At 41.2% G+C, this 27,138-nt stretch overlaps 1 protein-coding gene across 2 annotated transcripts in view; it reads left to right on the top strand.

Annotated features, from left to right (window-relative positions):
• cpne5b (copine Vb) overlaps positions 1 to 27,138 on the top strand; it is a 213,347-nt gene that overhangs the window by 178,593 nt on the left and 7,616 nt on the right. For both annotated transcript variants that reach the window (XM_084394844.1, XM_084394843.1), the window contains 4 exons: positions 1,661 to 1,707; positions 3,426 to 3,607; positions 3,940 to 4,067; positions 5,488 to 5,590. In XM_084394844.1, the coding sequence (XP_084250970.1) occupies positions 1,661 to 1,707; positions 3,426 to 3,607; positions 3,940 to 4,067; positions 5,488 to 5,590 (460 nt within the window). The remainder of the gene's footprint in view (positions 1 to 1,660; positions 1,708 to 3,425; positions 3,608 to 3,939; positions 4,068 to 5,487; positions 5,591 to 27,138) is intronic.

Below are 27,138 nucleotides of genomic sequence, written 5' to 3' on the forward strand. Positions count from 1 at the left end.
ACTTGACTTGACTTGACTTGACTTGACACGATACGACATGACTTGACTTGACTTGACACGACTTGACTCGACTTGCCACAACTTGACTTGACTCGATACGACTTGACTCGACTTGACTTGACACGACTTGACTCGTTTTGACTTGACACGACTTGACACAACTTGACTTGACTTGACTTGACACGACATGACTCGACTCGACTCGACACATGACATGACATGACTTGACTTGACTTGACACGACTTGACACGACTTGACTCGACTTGCCACAACTTGACTCGACACGACACGACACGACTCGACTCGACTCGACTCGACTCGACACGACACGTCATGACTTGACTTGACTTGACTTGACTTGACTTGACTTGACACGATACGACATGACTTGACTTGACACGACTTGACTCGACTTGCCACAACTTGACTTGACTCGATACGACTTGACTCGACTTGACTTGACACGACTTGACTCGTTTTGACTTGACACGACTTGACACAACTTGACTTGACTTGACACGACATGACTCGACTCGACTCGACTCGACACATGACATGACATGACTTGACTTGACTTGCCACAACTTGACTTGACTCGACACGACACGACTCGACACGACTTGACTCGCCACAACTTGACTTGACTCGACACGACTTGACTCGACTTGACTCGACTTGACTCGACTTGACACGACTCGACTCGACACAACACAACACAACACAACACAACACAACACAACACAACACTCACCAACAATGGTTACAGGGACAATACTAGACGAAGTAACATGGCAAACATGAGGGCTTAAATACACAAGGACTGATGACTAACCTGTGAATAATCAAGACAATAAATCACTATGCTTGTTCGACTTGAACCGGTTCTTGTGACTTGAACACAGGGCGATCGGTTTATGACATCAAAGTACCGCAAGAGCGATTCAAAAGCTTATATGGATCCGTCTGCTCTCTAATCGCTCTCGCGGTACTTTGATGTCATTCACCGATCGCTCTGTGCAGCGCCGGTTCAAGTCGAACAAGCCTAATGACAACATAACACATGAGACTTGGGAAGCACATGACATGATCACATGACACAAGGGAATCACATGACAAAGGGGAGCACATGTCAAACCAGGAAACATGAACATGAAACCAAAACTATACATTACAAATAGATTATGTCTGGTCAACTGGACATGCATTTATTAAATGATAAACCTTTAAAGTCCAACATGTTAGCCTCGGCTAATTACCGTAGCTCAAAGTTAACTCTCTCTATTTGCCGAATCTTCTGTCAGGAAGCATGTCATCCTTAAAGGTTCCTATGGGACTCATTTAGCTAACATGCCGCACATGGTGTGTTTGTGGCCGGTGGGAAGCCAGGGCTGAAGGAAACACCGTGTGAAGGGATCCAGATGGATATGTGGAGACTGCATTACCCTGCTGTTGAGCACAGTAAAACTTGTAATGTGGGCTCAAAGTAATGGCTCTTCCCGTTTATCCCAATTAGAGCGTGCAGCTGGGGTTGACAACACACATCAGCCTCATTCACACACCACACACAGACATATGTACCTGTCTCTACAGAAGATACTAAATCACTGCAGAGTGCGTTTTTGCTTACTCTTGTTTTCTCATTTCTGTTTCTTTTCCCAGGACCCAGATCAATTTCACAGTGGCCATTGATTTCACCGCCTCTAATGGTAAGCAATTAAGTGGAGAGAACGGTATGTGACCTCTTTAAAGGTTGGGCGATCCAAACCCAATCGTTGGCCTGCTTGTGTCGCTCAATATGCTCCCATTAGTGGTCAGTTTGCGGCCCCCTGTGCTGCGGGGCAGAACGGAGAGTCGTGGAAGGGTTCGAGTCGTGCTGAGAGGTGAACGGTTGAATAAAACTGTCTAAAATGGCCCAGCTACACAAGCCGGCGGTGAATGCGTTTCCCTGTTGTTTTCGAGACCGCACTTGCTGGGAGTGTACATGCAAATAATTACTGTTCATTCACAAGTAAGTGCTTCCAAACATCTTTGAATTATTTAGCAAATTAACTAGATTTGTTGAGAACAGTGTAGCGAGACGATGGAAATCTCTTTTGAGAGATTTATTAAAGGTGGCTGCCTGAAGTGCAAGAGAGCTGAATTGTAAAGTTAGTTTAGTTACAGTGCAGCCGTCGCTCAACAACTGTTTGGATCCCAACTGTTCCAAGCCCTGAACAACATCAATAGCTTGACAACAGATGAGCCAGTGCAAACCCTCTTTTGGATTTACTAAAGACACGCAGTGAAAAATCAGCGTTGAAAAGGTGTGGACGGTTATTTTTGCGGCTGAACTTATTACATACGCATTTGTAAGAGGTTCCCTTTCAGACGCAAAATTTATGGGAGGAGAGTATTTAAATGAATCATGCAGCGTGATTTACTAAGCTTTGGCGGTTCAAACAAACAGAGCTGGGCAACAAACTCAAGCTCCTCCGACATTTCTCTTTAAAAATTGTCATTTTAGACTTCTAATTCATGACTGGTGTTTTGATTTGCTCGATCCTCTGCGCTTCCACATTCGTCATTACGTTGTGCGTCAGGTCAAGTGTTACTCTTTCGCCGTAAATCGATGCGTACGGCCGTCTGTTGGAAGCTAGTTATTTTAGTTGATAAAGTTATAAATATGGATATTTTTCTTACCAAACGCACCACTTCGCTTCATAAGGCCTTTATTAACCCCCTGGAGTCGTGTGGATTTACTTGTATCATGGATGGATGCACTTTTTTGGGCTTCAAAATCTCATCCTCCATTCACTGCCATTATAAAGCTTGGACATTTTTTAATATAACTCAGATTACATTCGTCTGAAAGAAAAAGGTCATTCACCTAGGAATGCTCATGAAAAGTAAATCATGGGGTAATTTTCATTTTTGGGTGAACTATCCCTTTAACATTTACATAGTATTGTTCAGTGTTCGCTGTAAGGAGGTATGAAAACCTCCACCTCCCTTAGCTCCACCTGTCTAGATCTGCTATGGGATTTATATATACCTATTATACAGCAGCAGCATGCCTTACATGCTCACAGCAACGTGTCTGTGTGTATACTGGCAGCAGCAAGTCTATTCTTGCTCTGCAAATCTAGTCCAAATACAATTAACATTGTCATAGCCATTAAAATACCTAAACTAGTTGTCATGATTAAACTGTTTAGCAATAGCTTTAATTATTTAATGAAATATACAAGCTTATTTACTATCATCATTTCCATTGCCTTATCAGCCATCCTGAATTTATGTGTTTTGTTTTTATTTTTATTTTAGCTTTCAAATTTGAATATGAAGAGTATTATGAATTTTTCACACACTTGAAAAATGCTCTCAATTTGTTTTTCTAATATGTTTGTAGTACTAAATATCTTTTTGTTTGCCGTTTAATTTCCAGGTAACCCATCCCAGTCCACGTCTCTCCATTACATGAACCCCTACCAGATGAACGCCTACGCCCTGGCTCTGAAGGCAGTGGGAGAAATCATCCAGGACTACGACAGTGACAAGATGTTCCCTGCGCTGGGGTTTGGAGCCAAGCTGCCCCCCGACGGACGGGTGTCTCATGAGTTCCCCCTAGTGAGTGAGCTCATGTTCAACTTCCTTTAGTCCCAAACTCCCTGTGATTTGTCTAAAAAAAGTTTTTTTTGATGCAAGACTCTCAATGTCTTTCTGTTTTTCTCACTTTCTCGGTTGTAAACTTGAGAGCGTGAGATGCTGTTGTGCTGGCGCTTTCAGAGCGGTTCAATGTTGCTGAGACAAGACTGTGTGGGAGACGTCTATAATTGGCAACGTCTGCTGTCATATTGATTGACACAATCCATGTTTTCTCTCCTCAGCATTGTTTTCTGTTGATCTGCTGTTGGCTTAAATGAAGGCACACACGTGAACCATTGATTCCTGTCTTTCAGAATGGAAATATCGAAAATCCCTACTGTAATGGTATTGAGGGGATATTGGAGGCGTACCATCAGAGTCTAAAGACCGTCCAGCTATACGGACCTACTAACTTTGCTCCTGTTGTAAATCACGTGGCTAGGTAAGTTTCTCCAAAATCCTTGAAAATACACAATCATTTTTGATATCAGCTTATATTGTCAGTGTGTTCATGAACCTTTTTTTTTGGGTAACTAAAAGTAAGTTATTATTGGTTTGATGCCAGGTTCGAAAGACCAGGAAGTTTTTATTACATTTTTATTTTTTTAGCTTTAATCTTCTTTTTTCAGTTTAGCATAAGTTTTGTTATGTGCTTTTGTCTTTTTTTTGTTCTAAAATCTAGTTTTAAAATCTATTGAAATAACTTTCTAAAAATAGCTTACATTTATTTTGATTTGTTTTTCAAGTTTGTTTTATTTATCTAATATTTATAATATATCGAGTCGGGACTCGAACTCTGGTCAGCTGAAGGTCAGCTGTGCCATGTCAGGCTCATCCCTGACAACATGGGTTTTTAAGATTGATAAACGATTACATTCGGTACCCGCCAGTCCTGAATATGTGGTTACTGTCTCGAGTAAAAGCATCTAAACACAGCACAAATTGATATTTATTTAGCACTCCTCCACTAGCTAACCTTGGCTTTGACCGCTCTTGTGTCATTTCAAAATTCAAAAGCGATTCCGGTTGTTTCTGTTGCCATGTAAAATGTCAGCCTGTTTGCACTTTGCATACAAATGAAAGATCGCCCAGATTTAGTGGAATGCAATGCAAATGTTATTTACTGCATGAATAGCGGAATTGATCTTGGTTTAGATTTTCAAGTGCATGGCATATATGAACAACAGACACATCATGAATCAGAATAAGAAAAACTGTTTGCCTGTGCACTTTCTCTACGGATCATATCCTTGAAGACACTTGAGATGATTTCCTCGGCTTCAGCTTGAACGACTCTCTGATATCCTCTAAACGACGGTTGTGTCTGTCCACGAAAGCCAAACTCTCGGGTTTGAGCCCATACGCTGCTTGTGTTAGCCCAAAAACTGACAAAAGAAAGTTGCTGACATGGAGCGAGCTTGTTATCCCGTTGTAAGGCTCACAGCACAGGTGTCATAACAGAATGACTCAGTACTGACTGCTGCTATTTTTTAATCATTATTTGAAAGGATAGTGGGTGTGTTTCCAGAAAAAGCAGACAAAGTAATTGTCTGAAGACATCTCCACCCCCTCCCTCGTGTCACAGCATCACACAACCAAATCATTTTCCATCTGATTACACCGCATCCACTGTGGTAATTAAAAATGCCATCTTCCGCAGATTTGAATTAGACTTTCTAAATTGAAGCATGATACACCTCCTCAGGCTCTAGCTCAGAACTGGCGGAGGCAAAGGTTTATTTAAACAAACAAAGCAGAACATGGTGAAATGAGTTTGAGAAAACCAGGAAAAGGAGAATGTAGCAGAAAGAAAAATGAGCAGTCTTGAAGTGTGTATTGTTTTTTTTTTCTTGTCTCTGAAGTTACGCAGCTGCTGTCCAGGACGGCTCGCAATATTTCGTGCTCCTCATCATCACAGACGGGGTCATATCAGATATGTCACAGACCAAAGAGGCCATCGTAAATGTGAGTATGACCACTAAAAGAGGACAAGTGTCCTAACAGGATGGGTTGGAGAGGGTACAGACTTACTTTTCAGGCTTCATCCTAACTGAAATGAAACCTCGTAAGTGAAGTGACTGCAACTTCACACGCTTCATGAAAAAATCTGTTCACTCGAAGGAGCGCTCAGCTAACAATTGATTCCAATGGAGTTTTGCGTTAGCATGTCGCTAAGCATAGTGCTTCAAAAAGCATAATAAACACAAGTAGAGGATAAATATTCAATTAGATAATCAATTTCTTTCGTCCTACATCTTAGATTTTTTTTTTATTTAATAGAGGCCATTAGTGCCCACCCTAGACTGTAAAAAAAGATGGACGACGTGTCTCCGCTATAGAAAAATGAAGCCAAAATATCCCAGAAACGGTCGTTGCCGATTATGTCATTTGGATCCTGAGTCTGCGCAATGGTGATCCTGAGTTAGAGCCGCAGTATCAAAGTGCTGCCCACACTCCCGCACAGCTGTCAATCATCACGTTATACCCCGCTAACTAAAACCAAACTTATTGGAAAAATAAGAACTAAAAGGACAAAACGTACCTTTGAGTAGTGTAATTGGATTTTTTATTTTATTTTTTGGCTAGTGCCCCCATCGATTACATGGAGGGGGCGGGGTTTATGAGCTATACTGCAGCCAGCCACCAGGGGGCGATCTAAATGCTGTGGCTTCACTTTTCACAACATGTGCGCCGCCCACTTTTCCAGCTGCGTTGGTTCCGGAAGTATTTTTTCCATTCAGGTTTCCCATAGGGATTGATTAATCATATCATTACAAAGTTTTATTTTAAGCAAAAAAGTATTTTAAAATTGGGCAAAAAGACTACAATCCCATGAAGCACTGCGAATGACAATTAAATTAAAAAACGTAAAAATATGAAATAATTAATTCAAAGTTGTTCTATAGAAACAATATAATTTAAGTTTGTTGCGAAGTGTATATATATATATATATATATATATATATATATACACAAATACTTAAGTATTTAAAAGTTTGAAAGCATAGGGAGACTGACTCTTACATCATTCACAGTGCTTCAAGGGAGTGGGAGGAGCTAGGAGCTCTTTTGGCGTAATTTGCTTGTTGCTACTCTCTGATTGGTGGAACTTTCTGTACAGCATCATGGGTAATGTAGTTTTTCACCATGAATTCAGCTGTTAATCATGATTACTAAATAAAATAAGTTCAACAAAAGCAATTATCAACCTCTGAGTTTACAGTAGGTAGGAGTTTTTACTTCCAAAACCCGACTGTTTCACTCTATCAAACTTGTCACAATGCATTCTGGGATTTATAAATGGAATGCTTCCTTAACATTTGTCCTAAACAAAGCATTTTAGGAGCAAGCGCACCTATTGTGCGTAAAAAATTCTGCCTACAAAGGCACATTGCTAGGTTTCGCATCAGAGCACGTTTTGTATTAGGTCCTCTTCTCCAGTGTGCTTTGATAAAGCATCGGCGGTGGTTGATGTGGGTTTTTTATGATCTTATTATAGATGATATATTGTTATAATCTATTAAGGCTGCATGTATGTCACATGCAAAGTGGATGACTCACGTTGTATTGAGGTCATCATTTATGCTGAAAAGGTCAATCTCGTCTCCAGTGGTGTATGTCATGTCATTTCTCCAACCAATGGACAGGCCCGATTTCCCAGCAGACTGGATTTAAAGGGAATTTGCGACTGTTAGTCAGATTTGTAGAACAGCCACACCTTCCTTTTAAGATCTTGCCTGCTGCTCTTTCCCCAACGGCCTGCATCTGCCAAGACGACTCACATTTCTGCTCGTGCGTGACATTTAAGACCTGAACGCAAGGTGAAAGCTATTTTTGTTTGTGTGTTCAAAGGACTTTTTTTTTTTTTTTATCTAAATCTGAGTATTTGAATTTGAAACAAGACATTTGAATTGACATGTAATGAAATAATTAAATATGACGGATGTTACGCTGCGGTGCGGATCTGATTAATGATTTCAGCATAGAAAAAGACTAATCTAATCACGAAGGGGGCTGCACCTCTTAATCAAATGAAAAGGTCATGTGGTCTTGGTATGTGATTAGCCATGTGTGCATCAATCCTATAATTACTATATTGAAATGTGAAAATTGTTAACTATTTATATATTTTAATCTTTACAAGGAATGTTCACCCAGATAAAAAAAAAATAAAAAAAAGTGTCATCATATATTCCAACATTCAAACATAACTTTCTTTCTACTGGGAACCACAAAGAAAGATTCTTATTCATAGTGAGGACTGGGACTCAAAAAAGCATCACAAAACATTTATTTGCAAATGATCGATTTTGCAGCAGATTTCATCCAAAACATCAAAAAAAGTAGTTTGTCCAGCTTGCACACTTTTTTCCACACTGTAGGCGCGCGTTTGTCCTATTTTTAGATCCTTTGTTTTAACACGTATGTTTGTTGAACAGATAAAAAGTAAACCTTTGAAAATAAAGTTGGATATTCCGATCCTTTTATTGTCCGTTTCTTTCAAGATTAAACAAAAACAAAACAAAATTAAGAAAGAAAAGAGTTGTCCATTTCATGCACCTTATCAAAAACAATCCATTCAAGTCCATCACGGTCAAAAAGTTTGTTTGGCCTTCTTCGTGCACCCTTCCGTGTCGATTTGACAACATAAATACAGCATGCGCCCTCTTGTGGTGTGAAGGAAAATTACATGAACCCATTAAAGGCTCCTACACACATACAATAACTTTGTGATAAACAGTCTGAAATTTAAGAAAATATTTGGCATTCATCCCCTCTGCCATAGCTCTCAAATCTCATTCAATTCAAATATGGAGCATGAAGACACATTGCACTTGGTTTGACATCAGTGAGCATGTTTACATACACACTAATACGTGGGCAACTAACAAAAAAACGTTTACTGAAATAATTTTCAGCCAATGATCTTGCAATTCAAGAAAACGTCTCAGATTACGACTGTAACCATGTTTCCCTGAGAAGGGTAACGAGACACTGCATCTTGGATTGATGCTCTGAGGAACGCCATCAGCGGAAGCAAGTGTGACAAACACACCAATTTTATTGGCCAACAACAGTCCATGACATGCCTAGCGGAGCACCTGTAATACACATCATAAGCTCTACTTTAAGACCCAACACCAGTTGGGGAGGGAATACAAATAGCTAGTTCAGGGGGAGAATGCAACCTTCAGTTTCATCTGAAGGGAGGCAAATATGAGAGCGGTGTAATATAGTTGCCAGAGATTCTCTAACCCCTAGGGAAATACACAGGGTGCTCCAGATCCACTTAAACACCCTAAAACAATTAGGAGAGACCTAATCACGCCCTATCTGTACTTCTCCAGGATCCATCAAAGACTCCATTCACTCGTCCAAGTTATAGAGTGCAAAATAACAAGGAGGCAAACTACCTCTACTTATCAGGTTCTTTAAACATTGATCGTACTACAGAGACTTTACGTGGAACCCAAACGAAAAGGGGAGCAAAGTTGGGGAGGGAATATAAATTGTCTGCCATACTTAAGTTCACCTAAAGAGCATCTACCAAAGGAAACGTGCAAGTCGCTAAAACGTCAGTAATTAGCACTTCAGGCTACAATATTTGCAATATAGGATGTAAGGGGAAGCTTACATCCGTACTCTTACTCATGAAGGAACAACTTACTCTAACCTCAAAGCGGCAACAGAGGAGCTTATGCCCTTCTTAATAAAACCAATTGCACCGGGGCAGAGCAGCTCAACCCTGACTTCAATAAAGCCCCTTCTTTGCGCTATAGAATTGACCATGGGTCTTACAAGAGAGGCCTATGAAGTACCCATCCAAAATGCAGTAAAAATACCTACTCTAACACCCAACAGTAGTTGAAGAGGGAGGTAAGTGAAGTAGAGGGAATCTAAACTGCCCTACATAACTCTATTCACCCTGCATTAACTATTAATGGGGTATTTACTAAGCAACCTGTTCCCAAGGGAGCATTAGACCCTAAGACAGGGGAGTATATTAGCCTGACGTCGTCATACTCAGATTCTAGCCAGAATATTAGTCTGATACTGCTCCATTGGGCTGTGATTAAGGGGCGTGTTTCAACCAAACCAGCTGTAGCAGAACCCCAGCCAGACAATGGTGAAGCGTACTGATGTTTCAAAAAGCCTTTATTTGTGTTCAGCCGTCAGCCTTTTTCCTTTTGAAACACAAATCTACCTTTCTTTTCCTACACCTTTTCTTCACGAAACACCGTAAGAGCTACAGGACAGATAAATAACACAAAATTAGCTCTTACGAACCTAAACATTAGCCGAAGGCCACATTAAACAATATATTGTATAAATATAACAATATATAACAACATTACAAATAGCCATTTATATAAAAACCTTTTTGTGACGTTACCTCTGTCAGTATTAACAATGCTAAAAAGCTTATGTTAACATAACTTCACATGACATAAGTAATAACACATTTAAACACTTCTTCAAGTTGAATAAATTAACCTACATATTACTGCACATAAACATTAAACAAATCAAACACAATACCTTGTTCCCGGTCCAGCTAGTTGCTTAATTATTCCCTCTTTTTCTTGAAAACTTTGTACGCTTTCAGAGCGGCATGAGATTTTTCCCCGTACTGCGTTGGGTGCGTCTCACTGACTAGTCCCACCCTTTTAGATGCGAAATTAACGTTCCACTATGGAGGCAAAAATAAATGACTCATAATATTAACAGAGGAAACTAATAAAATAAAGTTCAGAAGTGATTGCCTTATTTACTCTTTCCTTAGAGTTAGTTACACCAGGAAAGAAAATGCCTCTGCACTCAATCAGAGCAACGGAGTAAGTGACGTATGTTCTTCATTCATCTTTCCGATCGACAAATGCCTTGATTGCGGTTCTCTGTTCCTCTTTTAAAGATATCTTCTATAACAGACGCGATGACGGAATCTACTCATCTCAATTCTCCAGCGGCAGCCATCTTTGTTGTAAACGAATTCAACCCAAACGCTCTTTGGTGACGTGGATGATTACGTTACTGTTGATCATCTGTCCATCATAGTATAAAGCCCACCCTGACAATTTGATTGGTCCGAACAGCTCTGGTTCGAGCATAGTCGGATCAAGTCCAGACCGAACTTCCCGACCTCAAATGTTGTGGGCGGGGCTAAGTTCGGCTGGCATCCAGCCTAGGAGTATATAGCTCAACCTTGGAAAAAAATATCAGGGCAGAGCAAGAGAGAGGTATTACTATTACTATTGTAATACAACTGGAAAATTCAATAACTAATAATTTCTTAATTTTCAAAGCTTTTATTTTGTCAGAACACCAGGAGGAGCCCTTAAAGCTCTGCTTTTGCTGACAACAGCCAGTTTATATGTTCGGGAAGCTGGTCGATGCATGTTTTATTCCTAAATCCACATTATAATCGAGCATTTCCTGGGATTAACAGAGCTGCTCTGAGACACTGAAAACACTTAATCATGAGCTGTATAAAAAAAACACTGTGCTGCACTTCACTGCAATATTCAGCGTGTGGCCTTACCAATAACATCTCGGACCGCAAATTAAAAAGTGGCAATTTTGGTCTTGACAGCAAATGAGATTTAAGTGGATAAATTAAATATTTGTCTTTTCATTAGCCAGAGTTGTCTTGTGCTTTCAGCCCACTGGGTGTATGTACTAGATTTAGGATATTTTGTATTGTGCTTTTTGTCATTTTTTAGAGCCCCGTTATGAAAAAGAGCACCCTGGACATTCAACCTAGATTTCCACAAAAGAAAGACGTAATGCACATTTGGAGCGGAATGAGAATGAGCAAATGGGGACATTTTGAGGTTTGACCCTAACCCTATTAGCAGAATCTGAAAGAAATTGTCATTCTATTTTGATGCAGTCTCTTTTCCAGCTGCATGTTGGGGGAAATGTGTAAGAAATGAAGCCTATATAAAGTTCTACCACAATCTGGGCTTTCCTCTCATCTTTGATGGTGAACAATGTTCACAAGTGCAAAATCAACTGTAAAACTCATCGTAATATTGCTCGGAAATTCAGTGTAAGAGGTTTGTTAACACGTCCAGGTGGACCACTGTCCTACACATTTTTATAGATCCCCTGTTTTGGGTGGTCCTGAGCGGCACGCATTATGTTCAGAGTTTCATAACAGCGTGTGAAGTGTTCACAGAAAACACAGAGGAACACTGACCTACTTTTCTCCTCTACTCTGATTCACTGGGACAGACACATGTATCATTCATGAGAAAAGCTGCTACTCGAAGCAGCTGTTTGCATCTCATCCTCCTTGTTAAGTGAAAAACAGGTCGTAGAGGAATGGACATTCGCCCACGGAAGGCCTTTTTGATCTATGAGTGTTTCGACAACATCTCTTTACTTTCCACAACAGCTGACAGCATCTTGCCGCTAAGCTGTCTCATTACAGTTTCAGCAGAAATGTGAATATAGACATGTGGTGTGGCATATGTGTATAAAGCAATAAATGAACAATAAATGAACAAAGAAGGGTTTGAGCAAAAAGTACATTGGTTTCACGTTTTATATGTCTCGATGACTCGAGTTGAATCAGGTGTGTTTGATTAGGGAGACAAAGAAAACGTGCAGTGTTGAGGGTACTCCAGGACAGGTTTGGGAACCACTGCCTTAGGCCCAATCCCAGTTCTACCCCTTACCCCTTCACTTTCCTCTACCCCTCTGTTTTGCGCATTCCCGTGAAGGGGTGGGGTTGTCTCGATTCTCTTTTGGTTGGAGGGGTAGGGGTAGGGGTAGGGGTAGGGGGAAGGGCCAGATAGCCCTTGAAACAAAGATTTTTCAGGACCACACTTCAAACGAAGGGGTATGAGAAATATACCTGCATACACCGGCTACAGAGGCAACATGGCTGCCAATAATCATTTTCTTTATGTCACATTCAATCTTGTGTTCATATTTACGGTCATGTTCTTCATAGAAACATTTGAAAAAAATAAAAATAAATAATAATAGCTAAAGTTCATTAACGATAGTCCCGCAACATATTTTCATGTCTGATAACTGGTGAATGTAATTGCGGCAGGGAATCGGCTTATCTTTGACCGTACGTCTGCTATGAACGCATTGTTTTCTTGTGGTTATATGTGAACACGATATAAACGAACAGTGCTTACACAGTTTCGTGCTTTTTGCAACATCATCAACCAGTCTTGTATGTTCTTTATCAAACAGGGACACCTGAGGAAACTCATTCGTTTTCGCGCTGACAACGAGCAACGTTTCCTGAAGTCCAAAAATACTTAGGCGTCGAAGATATCGTCATCTCCGTTGTTTTCTGCGAACATCAGAAGGAAAATGCAAAAAAATAGCTGTAACCCACGCAATTGAGATGACTACAGCTGACGACGGCATCTTGGAAGTTTGTGATAAACATTGGCGCATCTCCTGTGACGTAGGCGCTTGCGGCGACGTATAATGATGTGTAACGGTGTAGTAGTGGTGTCCCATTTCTTAGCGGAATATTTTCACCCCTACGCCTTGCCACTCTGTTTCAAGGGGCAAGGGTAAGAGGTAGGCGAAGGGTTAGAGGTATAAAATAGAATAGGGATTGGGCCTTAGTGTGTAGAACATTTTAAAATCTAAGAAAATAAATACCAATTTATTGATACCAATAATGGACTTTCATTTTTAAGAGTGTATTGCAGTCTCTAAAGGGAATAGTTCACCAAAAATGTGAAAACTATTTGCTACATTAGATACTTTATTTATTTGCTGGTATTTTTTTCCATGTTACAGAAAAGGAGAATAAAAAAAAAAGTGCCTGCAGTTCTTTTCCATTTAAACAAAACCAAACAACATACAATTCTATGTGTCTATTTGTGGAATTCAGAAACCCTTGTTATTAGTGACATCAGTGGCCCTTAACTTGATGAACACGCAGTCAACAACTTATTGCTCGTGCTCGCACACGTAACGTACAAAAGACTGAACGTGGTTTAATGCCAGATCTACTTCTGGCGAAGTTCTTTTTTGTTCTTCAGTTAGAAGTAAAAAATAAGTTGGAAATACCTTTGCAGCGATATACTGTTAACGAATATATCCAGTTACCATTCAATCCAGATTGAATTTAGGCTTTTATTCACATGTAAGCATTGATCAGCGAATATAAATAGAAGCTCAACCGTACCTTCTTGACACGTGAGAACAAACCTCATTGGTTCTTACAGAAGCTCAAACGTGATGCGTAACACGAGACTGAACCTCATTGGTTCTTACAGAAGCTCAAACGGGATGCGTAACACAAGAATGAACCTCATTGGTTCTTACAGAAGACCAAACGTGATGCGTAACAAAACTGAACCTCATTGGTTCTTACAGAAGCTCAAACGTGATGCGTAACACGAGACTGAACCTCATTGGCTCTTACAGAAGCTCAAACGGGATGCGTAACACAAGAATGAACCTCATTGGTTCTTACAGAAGACCAAACGTGATGCGTAACAAGACTGAACCTCATTGGTTCTTACAGAAGCTCAAACGTGATGCGTAACACGAGACTGAACCTCATTGGTTCTTACAGAAGACCAAACTTGATGCGTAACAAGACTGAACCTCATTGGTTCTTACAGAAGCTCAAACGTGATGCGTAACACGAGACTGAACCTCATTGGTTCTTACAGAAGCTCAAACGGGATGCGTAACACAAGAATGAACCTCATTGGTTCTTACAGAAGACCAAATGTGATGCGTAACAAGACTGAACCTCATTGGTTCTTACAGAAGCTCAAACGTGATGCGTAACACGAGACTGAACCTCATTGGCTCTTACAGAAGCTCAAACGTGATGCTAAACACAAGAATGAACCTCATTGGTTCTTGCCCGTCAAGTGAACATGTGTCAGGTTGGGGGTGAAGGAAGAAGCGAGGACTCAGGTGCAGAATTGATGGGCTTTATTTTAAAAATAAAATAAAACAGGAACAAACAAAAACTACCCCGAAGGGGAAAACAAGACAGACTTGACTTTGACTCGGCTTGACTTGACTTGACTTGACGGCAGGGAAACACACAGTGTAGATACGACAACGAACCAGCACAGGACTGAAGACACAAGGAGACTAAATAGGGAGCACAAACAAAGCAGGTAACGAGGGAGGACAGGTGGGGAAAATGAACTAATAATCAGGTAACAAGATGGGAGGGGCTAGACAATCAACTGGAGAGCACATGGCACAATGAAACATACATGACAAGCCATGTGCTCACACCAAACATTACAAACACCTGAGCACATGGCCAGCAAACAATCACCAGCCATGTACCCCAACAAAAGACATGAACACGCAGCTAATGAGAAAACTCATAAGCCACGTGTTCACACAAAACATAACATAAAAAGCACACAGCTAGGAAAACAAGCTGCGTGCTACACAGTACAAGACAAAAACATGAAATGGGAGCACATGAAACAAAGCACAGACAAGATAACATACGAGTGTCAGGGCTCTGTCACAAAACCAAGAAATAGACCAGACAGAAGTGACAGAACCCTGACACTACCCTCCTCTAAAGGGACGCCACCTGGCGTCCCTAACAAGGACACCACAAAACAAGACAAGAACAAGACATGACAACTCACCAACAGACAACAAGACAGGAAGATCAAAAGACAGAGACAAAGTGGGGAGGGAGGGAAGGGAGCCAAGTCAGAGCCAGCAGGAACATCCACAAAGTCAAAAAGAGGGACCTGGGAGGGACGGGCGGGTTGAGCCAGGGAGGCTCAGACAGATCTGGGGTCATGGCAGAAGACCAGGGTGGAACCGGAGGGACAGACCAGGGAGATTCCGGCGGGTCTGGAATCCTGGCTGAGGGCCAGGGCGTTGCTGGGACCTTGGGTGGCATCGACAGGACAGGTTGCAAGGGCAGAGCCATCAGGGCAGGCGGAGCAGGCTGGCCAGGCTTGGGAAAGACAGGGACTATAGTGAGGAAGGGAAATCCCACAAATATCACTGCTACAAAGGATGCATGGCCGACACGGCGGGCACAGGGCAGACAGTTATCTGGGACAGCCTCCGGGCTGGCAGTGGGCTCTGGAAGGACCTCAGGGCTGGCAGCGGGCTCTGGGAGGGCCTCAGGGCTGGCAGCGGCGGGCTCTGGGAGGGCCTCAGGGCTGGCAGCGGCGGGCTCTGGGAGGGCCTCAGGGCTGGCAGCGGCGGGCTCTGGGAGGGCCTCAGGGCTGGCAGCGGCGGGCTCTGGGAGGGCCTCAGGGCTGGCAGCGGCGGGCTCTGGGAGGGCCTCAGGGCTGGCAGCGGCGGGCTCTGGGAGGGCCTCAGGGCTGGCAGCGGCGGGCTCTGGGAGGGCATCCGGGGTTACAACAGGACTGGAGGTGGCCATTCTTGAGGTGTGTGCTGCCCAGGCACGTAGGAAAGCAGCTGCATAAAAGGTGAAAACCACCCTCTTCGCTAAGGCAGGACTGATGGTGGAATCAGGTGGCTCAGGAGGGGATGGAGCTGAGGTAGCCAACAGGGAGGCATGTGCGGCCCAGGCACACATAAGCGCAGCAACATAAAGTGAGAGGGTAGCCTCTTCGACCGTGACAGGACAGACGTGGAGAGCAGGCTGCTCAGGAATGGCCTTCATGGCCATAACAGGGAGCTCTGGGACCACTGGACCAGGTGAAAGGGAAGCCTTCTTCCTCCTCCTACGCTTGCGAGATCGAGGCAGTAGGAAGGAGCTTACCTCTTCTGGGGGCACTGCAGCCTCTTCAGTCACCTCTGGGGTCACTGCAGCCTCTTCGGTTGGCACTGGGGGCGCTGCAGCCTCTTGGGCCACCACTGGGACCACCGGACCAGGCGAAACAGAGGAAGCCTTCTTCCTCCTCTTGCGATTCTGAGTCAGATGAGGGCTGGAGATTCCACTGACTGAAGGTGGAAGGGGAAAACAGTCAGTGCGGAGAGAATTCGTGCTGCGAAGGGACTCCGCCTTCCGAAGCTGATGTAACTCGTACACGAATTTCCAAAACGGCAGGTGCCCCAATTTTCCCATCTCCCTAGGACTGAAGGGCTTTGTGAGGCAGGTGTTAAAAACCTCTTTAAGATCAGCATTATCGCTGTAGTCCAGTTCATCCACTACAGCCAGAAAGTCAAAGGCGAAGTCTTTGATGTCGCGACCTTTCTGACGAAGCGCGACGTACCTGACGAGCTGGACCATCTGATCCTTCACCGAGGCCCCATTGGAGGGAGACGGGGAGTGGAAGGTACCCATAGTCTGCTGAGTCCTCTGATGGCTGGTTCGTTCTGTCAGGTTGGGGGTGAAGGAAGAAGCGAGGACTCAGGTGCAGAATTGATGGGCTTTATTTTAAAAATAAAATAAAACAGGAACAAACAAAAACAAGACAGACTTGACTTTGACTCGGCTTGGCTTGACTTGACTTGACGGCAGGGAAACACACAGTGTAGATACGACAACGAACCAGCACAGGACTGAAGACACAAGGAGACTAAATAGGGAGCACAAACAAAGCAGGTAACGAGGGAGGACAGGTGGGGAAAATGAACTAATAATCAGGTAACAAGATGGGAGGGGCTAGACAATCAACTGGAGAGCACATGGCACAATGAAACATACATGACAAGCCATGTGCTCACACCAAACATTACAAACACCTGAGCACATGGCCAGCAAACAATCACCAGCCATGTACCCCAACAAAAGACATGAACACGCAGCTAATGAGAAAACTCATAAGCCACGTGTTCACACAAAACATAACATAAAAAGCACACAGCTAGGAAAACAAGCTGCGTGCTACACAGTACAAGACAAAAACATGAAATGGGAGCACATGAAACAAAGCACAGACAAGATAACATACGAGTGTCAGGGCTCTGTCACAAAACCAAGAAATAGACCAGACAGAAGTGACAGAACCCTGACAACATGCTTGAGCTTCTTTTTACCACAACTGATTTACCACATTAAAAGTCAATCTGTTCATCATAAAGCGATCGAGTCTCTTCAGAAAATTTGGACTAAACCGTTTAATTCATATGGATTAGTTTCACAGTCTTTTTATGAACTTTTTGAAGCATTAAAGTAGTTGTGTAGGGTGAGTAATTAATGAGAATTTTCATTTTTGGGTGAACTAACCCTTTAAGAAAGCATCTAATCAATGATGTGGTTATGTTTGCACAAGCTCTGCAATTCACCATTATGTTATTAAGGTTTGACTATAAAGTATATTTGAGACTATAGACTATATCTGACTATGTGAATCTATAGTCTGAATGAATCCCTTTTCTTTGCATAACACATTACAGTACAGAATTCATTATCCTAAACATCGCATAGGCATTCATTCCCTGTGTCATTGAATGAAAATCCTTTTGATTTTCCCGGAAAAAACGTCAGTCCTCAGGCTTTCGTAGAAAATTTGGCCCTTTAAAGTAGTCCATATGACTATATAACTATAGAAGTCTTGAAATATAGTGAATATGATAACATCCGATGCAGTTCTCAAATATAATTTCCTATTCCAAATATGCAAATTAGCACCTCACATTTAGTTGCAGCACACTTGAACTATTATCTAATATTTTGTGTTCCACCAACAAAAACAAAAAACAAAATAGCAGCATGCAGAAACGAAACGAGCGTTCATTTTGAGTGAATGATTCCTTTAAGTCTAAAATGCTGTGGTTCTGTGTTGGGCTCTGGCAGACTAATGAGCCGCGCATATTCATTTTTCTGTCTTAGATAATTAGCATTGAAAGCTGGAATCCTCCCATCTGTCAGCTGAAGACATGCAGCCTTTTTTTATTTGACACGGTAATTACAAATAACAATATGCACGGGTAAGGGCTAATCGGAGGATGATAATGAGAAACAACAACATTTGAAGCACATTCATTTGTCATGTTGGACGTGGGCAGTCTTGGAATGATAAGCCAGTCAGGAAGCCCAAGCGCTAGCAGAGGTCCATCATCCGCCAATCAGATATGACGTGTAACATGAAGGACGGCGGGATTCATCAATTAGACAGCTCTTTGTCAGACTGAACCGCCCGCTCGCTGTGTGACTGATGATAGTCTTAATAGAAGTTCCTGTCCTCAGTCACACCCTGACAATATTTCATGCCATTTCTGACTCCATCCTGCTATTTCTACCCTTCGTTACAGCATGGGCATCATTAGTTTAGCCTCAAACTGTCTGTCATACGGTGCATTCTCCTCATTTACAGTACAGAAGACCTGAATGCTTAGCTTAAAGCAATAGTTTGGCCAGAATTCAAATTCTGTCATTATGTTAATGGGTTTCCTTAATGGTCTACTTTGAACAGAATATTGATAGTTAAACTATTATGAGTTTATTAATAAAGCTATGTACATATTGTTGAAAGAGAGGGTGTTTCATGGCAGTTTTGGGGATTGTAACCAGTCATTCACAAATTCCTAGCATTGTGCGTAACTTTTTTCCAAGCTTTAGCTACGTTCCTCCCCACCGAGCTGCTGTGTGTCTGCCAAACTAAGACAACCGAGGTCACGTTAATCAGGTCTCAAGTTAAAGGTGCAGTCTGTAAGATTGACAGCTAGTGGCTGAAATAGGTACTGCAGTCCAAATTCGAAATATCAGAGATCGTTGTGTCCTCCTCAGACACGCAACAGGAACGAGCGGAATTGACAATGAAAGCAGAAGTTGATTTATCTGCGTTTTAATATGCTCTCGTTCATGGAGATTTTTAGATGGATATCGAGGCTTTTTAGGTCGGGTAGAATCTGCGATCTCTGACCCAGTTTGTTTGCTGGCTGCAATACGCGGTTTATCCTGCCAACTGGCATCCCGGGGTGTCGAAATACTATTGGGTGAACTGGCAGTGGGCGGAGTCACACAGACCAAAACAAAAACAGACATGGAACATTTATAACTGGCTGTAGAAGTGTTTTTCAGAGAAACGAGTATGTGAACTTGTATTTTATGCTTTAGAAGAGTGAATAAGTTACACACAGCACCTTAAATTAAAAATCTTCAGAAGATTCTTCAAAAATTCTCCTTTTGTGTTCCAGAGGGGGAAGAAAATAGCATATGGTTTTGGAACGACATGAGGGTGAGTAGATATAATGAGAGAATTGTCATTTTTGGCCAAACTGTTCTTTTAATGTCCAAAAGCCAATTTAATTATCCAAACCATGTCTTTTCTTTACCAGCGTAATTATAATTTCCCACAGCAGCTGGGCACTGATGACAATACATTAGCATTCTCGCCAGACCAAATAATAACGCTGTCAAGCGTGTGCGCGTGCAGCTTTTGTTGTAAAGAAACACGGAGCAGGTGATTTGTGAGTATCTGTGTTCATATATGTCGGCGTGGGAGTTCGGGGCTGCGTGTGACGTTGAAGAGCGGTTGTCAAGGAAACTATGGTGAACTAACAGACTGTTTTGTTTTCTCATTACTTCAAATCTGCCCTGTCAATCATGACAGAACACAATGACACAAATGGGGCAACCAACTTCAATTATTCATGGTGCCCGTCCTCTCATTTATGGCATGCAGGGATGACAGGACTGTCATAAGCTCGGCACTGATCATTTAAGATTGCAGAAGATGGAAACGCTTTGCACTCTCTGTCAGTACGAGTCTATTTGTTGTTATGGTCTCGGACCGAGAAATTAAGGTTTGGTCTCTGAACCCATTAGAAGAGCAACGGGACAGATTTTACTACAGACCATCTCGACGGGAAATGGTGTTATTATTTTGGGCTGCCATCACAGGAAGTACAGCTTGAAAATGGTCGGACGTGCTTTAGTGGGGTTTTATTGGTTTATTCTTACACATACAGTAAGATCCAAACACTCTGAAAGTGCCACATGATACAAGTAAACATTACGTTTGGAAAAAATAATTAAAGGTACACTATGTAACTTGCATAAAAAACTAAACTGCATGCATTTTGCGGAAGAACATTGTTTGGGTTTTTCTGGTTTGTGCTTTGGCTCTACGTGACTGTGCGGATGAATATGTTTATCCTACTGTTCATGAAACATGCACTACTAAGCTTAAGAGATATAACCAGTTTAGATGGAAATGATCTCAAGCTGACTAGCTGAAGATGTTACTGTAGTTTCGCCCATTAATAGACACGGTACTTCCTTGAAAATAGATTCCAGCACAGCGCTACAACAACCATAATGAAATGAGCCTTAACAATAGATGATGCTTTACAATCAACTCTGTTAGAGAGATACATGTGGCAGTTTAGCTGTTCAATGAAATACATCTCCCACCTGTTGAGGAATAAAAACGCCATCATCTGTAATGATGAAGACTCAGAAAGCTCATCCGGATCCATGTGCAGAGTGTTTAATAGTATAGGACTAGGAAAATAGGATTCCAAAAGGAGGAACAAGACTTTGCAAGTCAAATGTGTGCGAGCTGGGCTATCTGGACTAATGAACATGATGCAGTCAGAGCCCGTCTACGGAGAGCCTGCCCACTCCCTATTAAGTCCTATTGTACCGAATTTTGGTTGTAGTTCCACCAGAGTTCCACTGGGGGCGATCGCCCATGAGTGCAGAATGAATGGGAGTCTATGGGGCTAGACGGCTAAATTTGTCTCTTTCACGCGATTGCCGTTGAGAAACCTCAGATTCGATAGTAGGTTTTGCAAGTTCAACATGGGTTATAGGTCGAAAGTTGAATGAACGAGTACTTATGTCCTTTCGATTTCTTACAGGTTGAGTTGTTGTTGCCTATAACACGCTAGCATTCTGCTAATGAACGCTGATTGGTCAGTGAAGGACTGATTACGACCAGAGATACCGCTTGATGGCATCCGAAGCGGGACCAGAAACAAACAAAACAAAAACTCGTCTAGCACGTGTATTCCCCTGCGTCAGCTGTGTTGTCGATGCCTCGAGAGAAAAGAAAGTGCAGAGGGCGAAAGCACCAAAGTGACTGAAGGATTGACGTAAAGCAGTATCTCTGGTCGTACGATGTGTATGACGTCATTGACACTTTAAAAGACTTTTTAAAGCAAATAAGTGACTCTAAAAAATCTAACACTCAGCAATGTGTAATATCTTTGCATCTCCTTTCGAATACAATATTCAAATTACTAGACAAAAAATTATATCCTGAGAAAAGTGGATTTTGAGGGGTATACCGCCATAGACCTCCATTCATTCTGCACTCGTCCTGTGAGCGCCCTCATATGGAATCAAAGTGGAACTGCAACCATTTCAGAAGCCGGAAGTGTACTGAGAGTGAAACTTCTCGCCTTATTAGACATTCTCTGATGCAGTTCAGGTGTGTTTGTGACCCGGAAGTCAATACTCAGGTGACGGCTCCCTCCTGTGGTGCACTGGTGGTATTACAGATGGAGGTACCGGTATGACATCATCTCCGCGTCGCTTCTACAACATTTCAAATCCCTCGGTTCTCGCCGTCTCTGAAAAGCCAAGCCGATGTTGATTCTTGTTTTATTACGAGCTCTGTCACGTTATCTTTTTGCCAGCAGACTCTCCTCTGTTCGGCGTTTGTTTAAAACGGGTGATTCCTCTGAGGTTGGAGATTTAGCGGCTCCATGTCAATGTCTCTTTCTCGCTCGTGACAAATAACCTCTGCCACTCGCACACCAGACACACACACACACACACACACACACACACTCAACTAACCTCTGCCACTTCCACACCAGACACGTGTCTGGAGCAACTTTTCTGTTTACGGATATGACGAGACACACAAGTATGCAATTTCGTGAGAAACTATAAAACACTATAAAATAAAATAAAACACTTATAAAAGGTTTACCATAGTGAATTACTGTAAGACAAAAGCAGGTTTTGGAACAAGGATTGATGGCGTATTAAAAAAAACTATTGACTCATTATTTAAATTTAGTTAATTTTGAACAATAAAAAAGCGCTATCTAGTGCACTTTAAGTAAAGTTACTTCCTTGTTGATCTGTAAACTGAATGAAAAATAATTGAATCCAAAGACATTCCAACCGCCTACTAAATAAACATTAGTCAACTTGGTCTTCTAGCAGCTTTCCAAATATTTTTACATTTAGGCTTACCATCAGAAGTTTAAAATGTAATGTAGTACAGATGTAACAGTCCAACATTAAATTTAACATTATACTTAAACAATACATTTGATCAGTTATAGTATTTTACTATTTAATAAATGTGTACATTTCCATTCACTACCATCACATCATTCACTTCCATCCCCTTTTGTTAACATACAGAACTAATTATTTCCTAAAACTGACAAAAGTGAAGTTCTTCTTATTCTGTCTATCTAAAACACTGTTTTTCTCTCTGCTTATTGACAACTGTCCAGTTAGTATTTCAACCCAAGTGAAATACCTTGTTATTTTTGATGGTTTGCTCTCTTTGAGCTCTCATATCAATAATATTTCACATATTGCATATCATTTTTTCATTTACGAAATATTGCTAGACTTTATTCCTCACTTTCTCAGTCTCAAGCCCTTATTCATGCTCCGGTAACATCACAGATTGATTATTGCAATTCTCTTTTATTTGATGTCCCTGAAAAACTACTTCAGCGACTGCAGTTCATTCAGAACTGCGCTGAAAGGATTGTTCCCCGTACACACACTCCTGACTCCTGACCATTTAACACCTACTCTTTTTCAACTACACTGCCTTCCTGTTCGGTATTGTGTCAATCACAACATTTTATTGCAGCTCAGCTATAGACCATTCGGGTGTTTGCAGCAGTGATGACATGTTTTGTGGCTGGAGCTTATACATATACCTTTGGCACTGTGGTCTAAATTACAATTGATTCGCCCTGGTTTTGCACTCAGTTGTTAATGGTGGTAAAGATTGTTTTGTTTTTAGTAAACCTGTGGACAACATAACTTGACAATACTTTTACACTGCACACACTCACACCCCAAACTGTCTTATCTAGTTACTTATTAAAAACGTACGGTTTCAAAAATAAACATATCTGCTTCAAAATTCACATTTTCACTATAGCCCCTTTCACACATGCAGCAATCCCGGTAAATTACCGTAAAATTACCAGAATGACTTTACTGGTAAATATACACAAATATGCTGTTCACACAAGCAACGGCATTCTGGCTTTTTACCGGTAAGAAACCATTCACACATAAGCACCAAAAAAACAGTAAATTCTGTGATGTCAGTCTTCAGAAATTATCTTTAAACGCCGCTCCGTTGTCTTCACTCGTCCGCATGAATAGTTTCACTATCTGTTCAGTTTGATGTCTGATTGAAAGTCATAACAGATGATCAGACAGAACGCGTTTTTGCTCTTAAAAATACGAGACGCGCATAATAGTCTCGAGCGCGACACGCTGAAAAAGCTGCGCGACGTGGCGCAACGGTACCCTGGAAATCCAGAGTTCTCGCGAGAGCACAAGTTGAATTTGCTCAGCGAGTTTACTCTGGTGTCGAGTAATGATGCTCATTAAATATGCCCTTGTATCCGAGCTGCACCAATCACATCCGGTTATCTGATATAGGCGACAGCTGACGACAGCGCTGTGATGTCGAAGTCATTAAAACATTGCAAGATGGCTATGGATGAACACCAGTTGTTTGAAACGGCTTTGGCCGCTACAATGAACGAGTTAGACTTGGCTTTTTATCTAAAAGAGGAACAGAAGACGGCGCTCGAATCGTTCCTTTGCAAGAAGGCGGTTTTGCTGTTTTGCCGACCGGATACGGCAAGAGTCTGATCTACCAGTTAGCGCCGCTGGTAGCTAAGCGTATGGGGCTTGTTGTGATTGGTCGTAGTGTTATCCAATTGCGTGCAGTGAGATTTTCAAATGCATGCTTGGTGTCGCCCCTCGAGCTGGCCGATTTTCATTAGTCGATGCCAGACCATTAATCTTTCAGATTTTGGTCTGGATTACCAGGCTAGCGCAATAGTCAAAGATGATCATTTACATGTAGAGCATATTTAAATAGAAAAACTATTAAAAATCGCACTGTAAACAGCGCAGAGTAATCACGTCATCTTCAAAAATCTTTATGATTGGCCCAAAGCAGGCTTCTTACGTCATCGCGTTCTGACCACCTCGTACTTGATCATACCACGTTCTTCATTGCGCGTTCACACAGAGCACATTACCGGTAATTTACTGGTAATGTTACAACTTTCCTTTCTGGTAAATTGACCGAACCAATTTACTGGTATTTTTGAAAAGGTCCTGTTCACACATGAAATTACCAGTAAAGACTGTATGTGTGAAAGGGGTGATTTGTGTGATTTACATTGTAGAACAAAATGTCAAAGTATAGTCAAGTTGTGTTTACCACAGGCTTTATTTTACACATAAATCTAAAACCCCCACAGGTAAATCTCGAAGGAACCAGGGGCGAATTACTCTTGTGAGTTCAGATCTCACACCTGCACAACTCTATGACACACGATACATATGCACTTTGTTTTCACCTATTTCAACTTAAAAACTTGAGTTCAGTTGCTGCCTTCATTTTTCAAGTAGAATCAACTTGGTTATACAAGTCATTCAACTTAAATTATATTAAATGACTGAAAAAATGAGTTTAATCTTGTATAGCTTATAAAAAAAAAAAAATTGTTAGAGTTAGAATTAATTAGAGTTAAATCATGTAAAAACTAGGTGCCATGACTTACTGATCATAAAATATTTGACAGTGTTTTATAGCATCCTCCTCCGCTATGACAGTTCAGGAGCCTATGAAGTGTCCAATATTCCACATTTTGCTTTATTCGGTTAAATAAGCTCATCATCCGGGTATTTAAATAGGGTCCGTACAAGGTGCTAAAAGTGCTTGAAGTACTTGAATTTGACTTTTTGAAATTTAAGTCCTGGAAAACCCTTGAAAACAGCCAAATTTATGAAGAGGTACTTGAAAAGTGCTTGAATTATTGAAAAAATTATTGAAAGACAATATATGTGAAATTAGTGTTTAATTTTTTCTATGAAACCAAACTTTAATGCAAAGTGAATGCTGCAGCCCATCTGATTAAGATATAAAGATATTTTGCATGACTACGAATGTGATATTGCTCGTAAATATTCAAATATATGATACAGCTTTCATTAATCAGGTCAATCAATCAATACTTTGCATGTGCTGCACTTTGTTTTGTTTGTATATTTGTATAAGATAATAAAGATATTGTTTTTATAAGTGATATCTATCTTCAAGTAGAGCTTGAAAAGTCCTTGAAAGTTCTGGAATTTCATTTTACAGTATCTGTATGAACCTTCTCAGTGTGAACACTCTACTATAAAACGGCACAGCATACGTACGCGAGATGCACTTTCATTCTGGCCATGCTATCCTAACAAGCTAATAACTATGTTTGGTCATGTTAGCTGTAATAAACTATAATTAACATTACCGAAAAATCTCTTGAAGGAGAAAGAGTACTCTGCTCACTCTTCAAGTATTTGTTTTTCTGCCACTTTTCTGGCAGCCGTTGGTAGGGGTTTATTTTCATCTGCACAGGAGGCTGAAGTGGGTTCAGATGTGATTTTGTCTGGCAGTAAATAGCTGTGATATTTAGACCTCTGTGCAAATTGTCACCCTGAAACCATTCTACCCCATAATCAAACAGGGCACATAAATGATGCAAAACGTCAGTGAGTGTGCTGTGTATAAAATGATGTATGTTTGCTTGTAATATTCTCAATTATCCATGATGAAGTGTCTGTCGGGGGAGGTGGGAGGGTTGCTAGAGAAGCGGGTGCCATGGCGATCACACTGGCTCCGCCTCCCTCTCCCTCTAGAACTTTCTGTTCCACCACTGGAAACTGCCCTACGCCAACTGTTGCATTCATTGATAATGCTGATCGGATTGCATTTTGGTAGTTCCTGTCATTTTATTTGTGTTTGTGTTCATAAGTAATTCAGAACCACAATAGGAATGTATTACTTAATTAGTTTCTGATAAAGAATCCAGCTGAGTGTTCCTGACCATGTCATGTAGCAGATGCCGTGGTCGGGAACACTCAACTGGATGGATATTTAGCATTTTTTATTTATATAGCAGTTTTTCTGTTTGGCCTGAGCACAGATGCACAGAAGCTTTCATTCTCAGTCTTCATAGTTTTATTATTAGACAGAACCGTTAAAGAAAGAGAGTGAATATTATATGAAAAAGTATTATGGGTTTTACCTTTCTATTATTAGAAATTCCATCGGCATTCAGCAGTCTATATCATTTAAACAAGTCTTTGAATACCGTAGCTGTGGGGCGGAAAACGTTTACGTCCAATATGTCCAAAACCTCTACTTTTCAGAAGAAATTATTATTATATATTTTTTTTTAAATAATTAAACTTGATATAGTGTCTTTATATGTGGTCAGACACTTGAACGTGTCATTATATTATTAACATTTGACCAAAATTGAGGCAATAAGTGCATCGCATTATTTTTTCATCAACTTACAGGTTATAAAGTTTACCGCAGCTCTCCGATTTTTTCTGTCATTTGGCCAAAATCTAATTTTATAAAAGACAAGCTATTTAA

Source organism: Rutilus rutilus, assembly GCF_951802725.1.
Source record: "Rutilus rutilus genome assembly, chromosome: 22".
In the NCBI taxonomy this organism is placed as follows: domain Eukaryota; kingdom Metazoa; phylum Chordata; class Actinopteri; order Cypriniformes; family Leuciscidae; genus Rutilus; species Rutilus rutilus.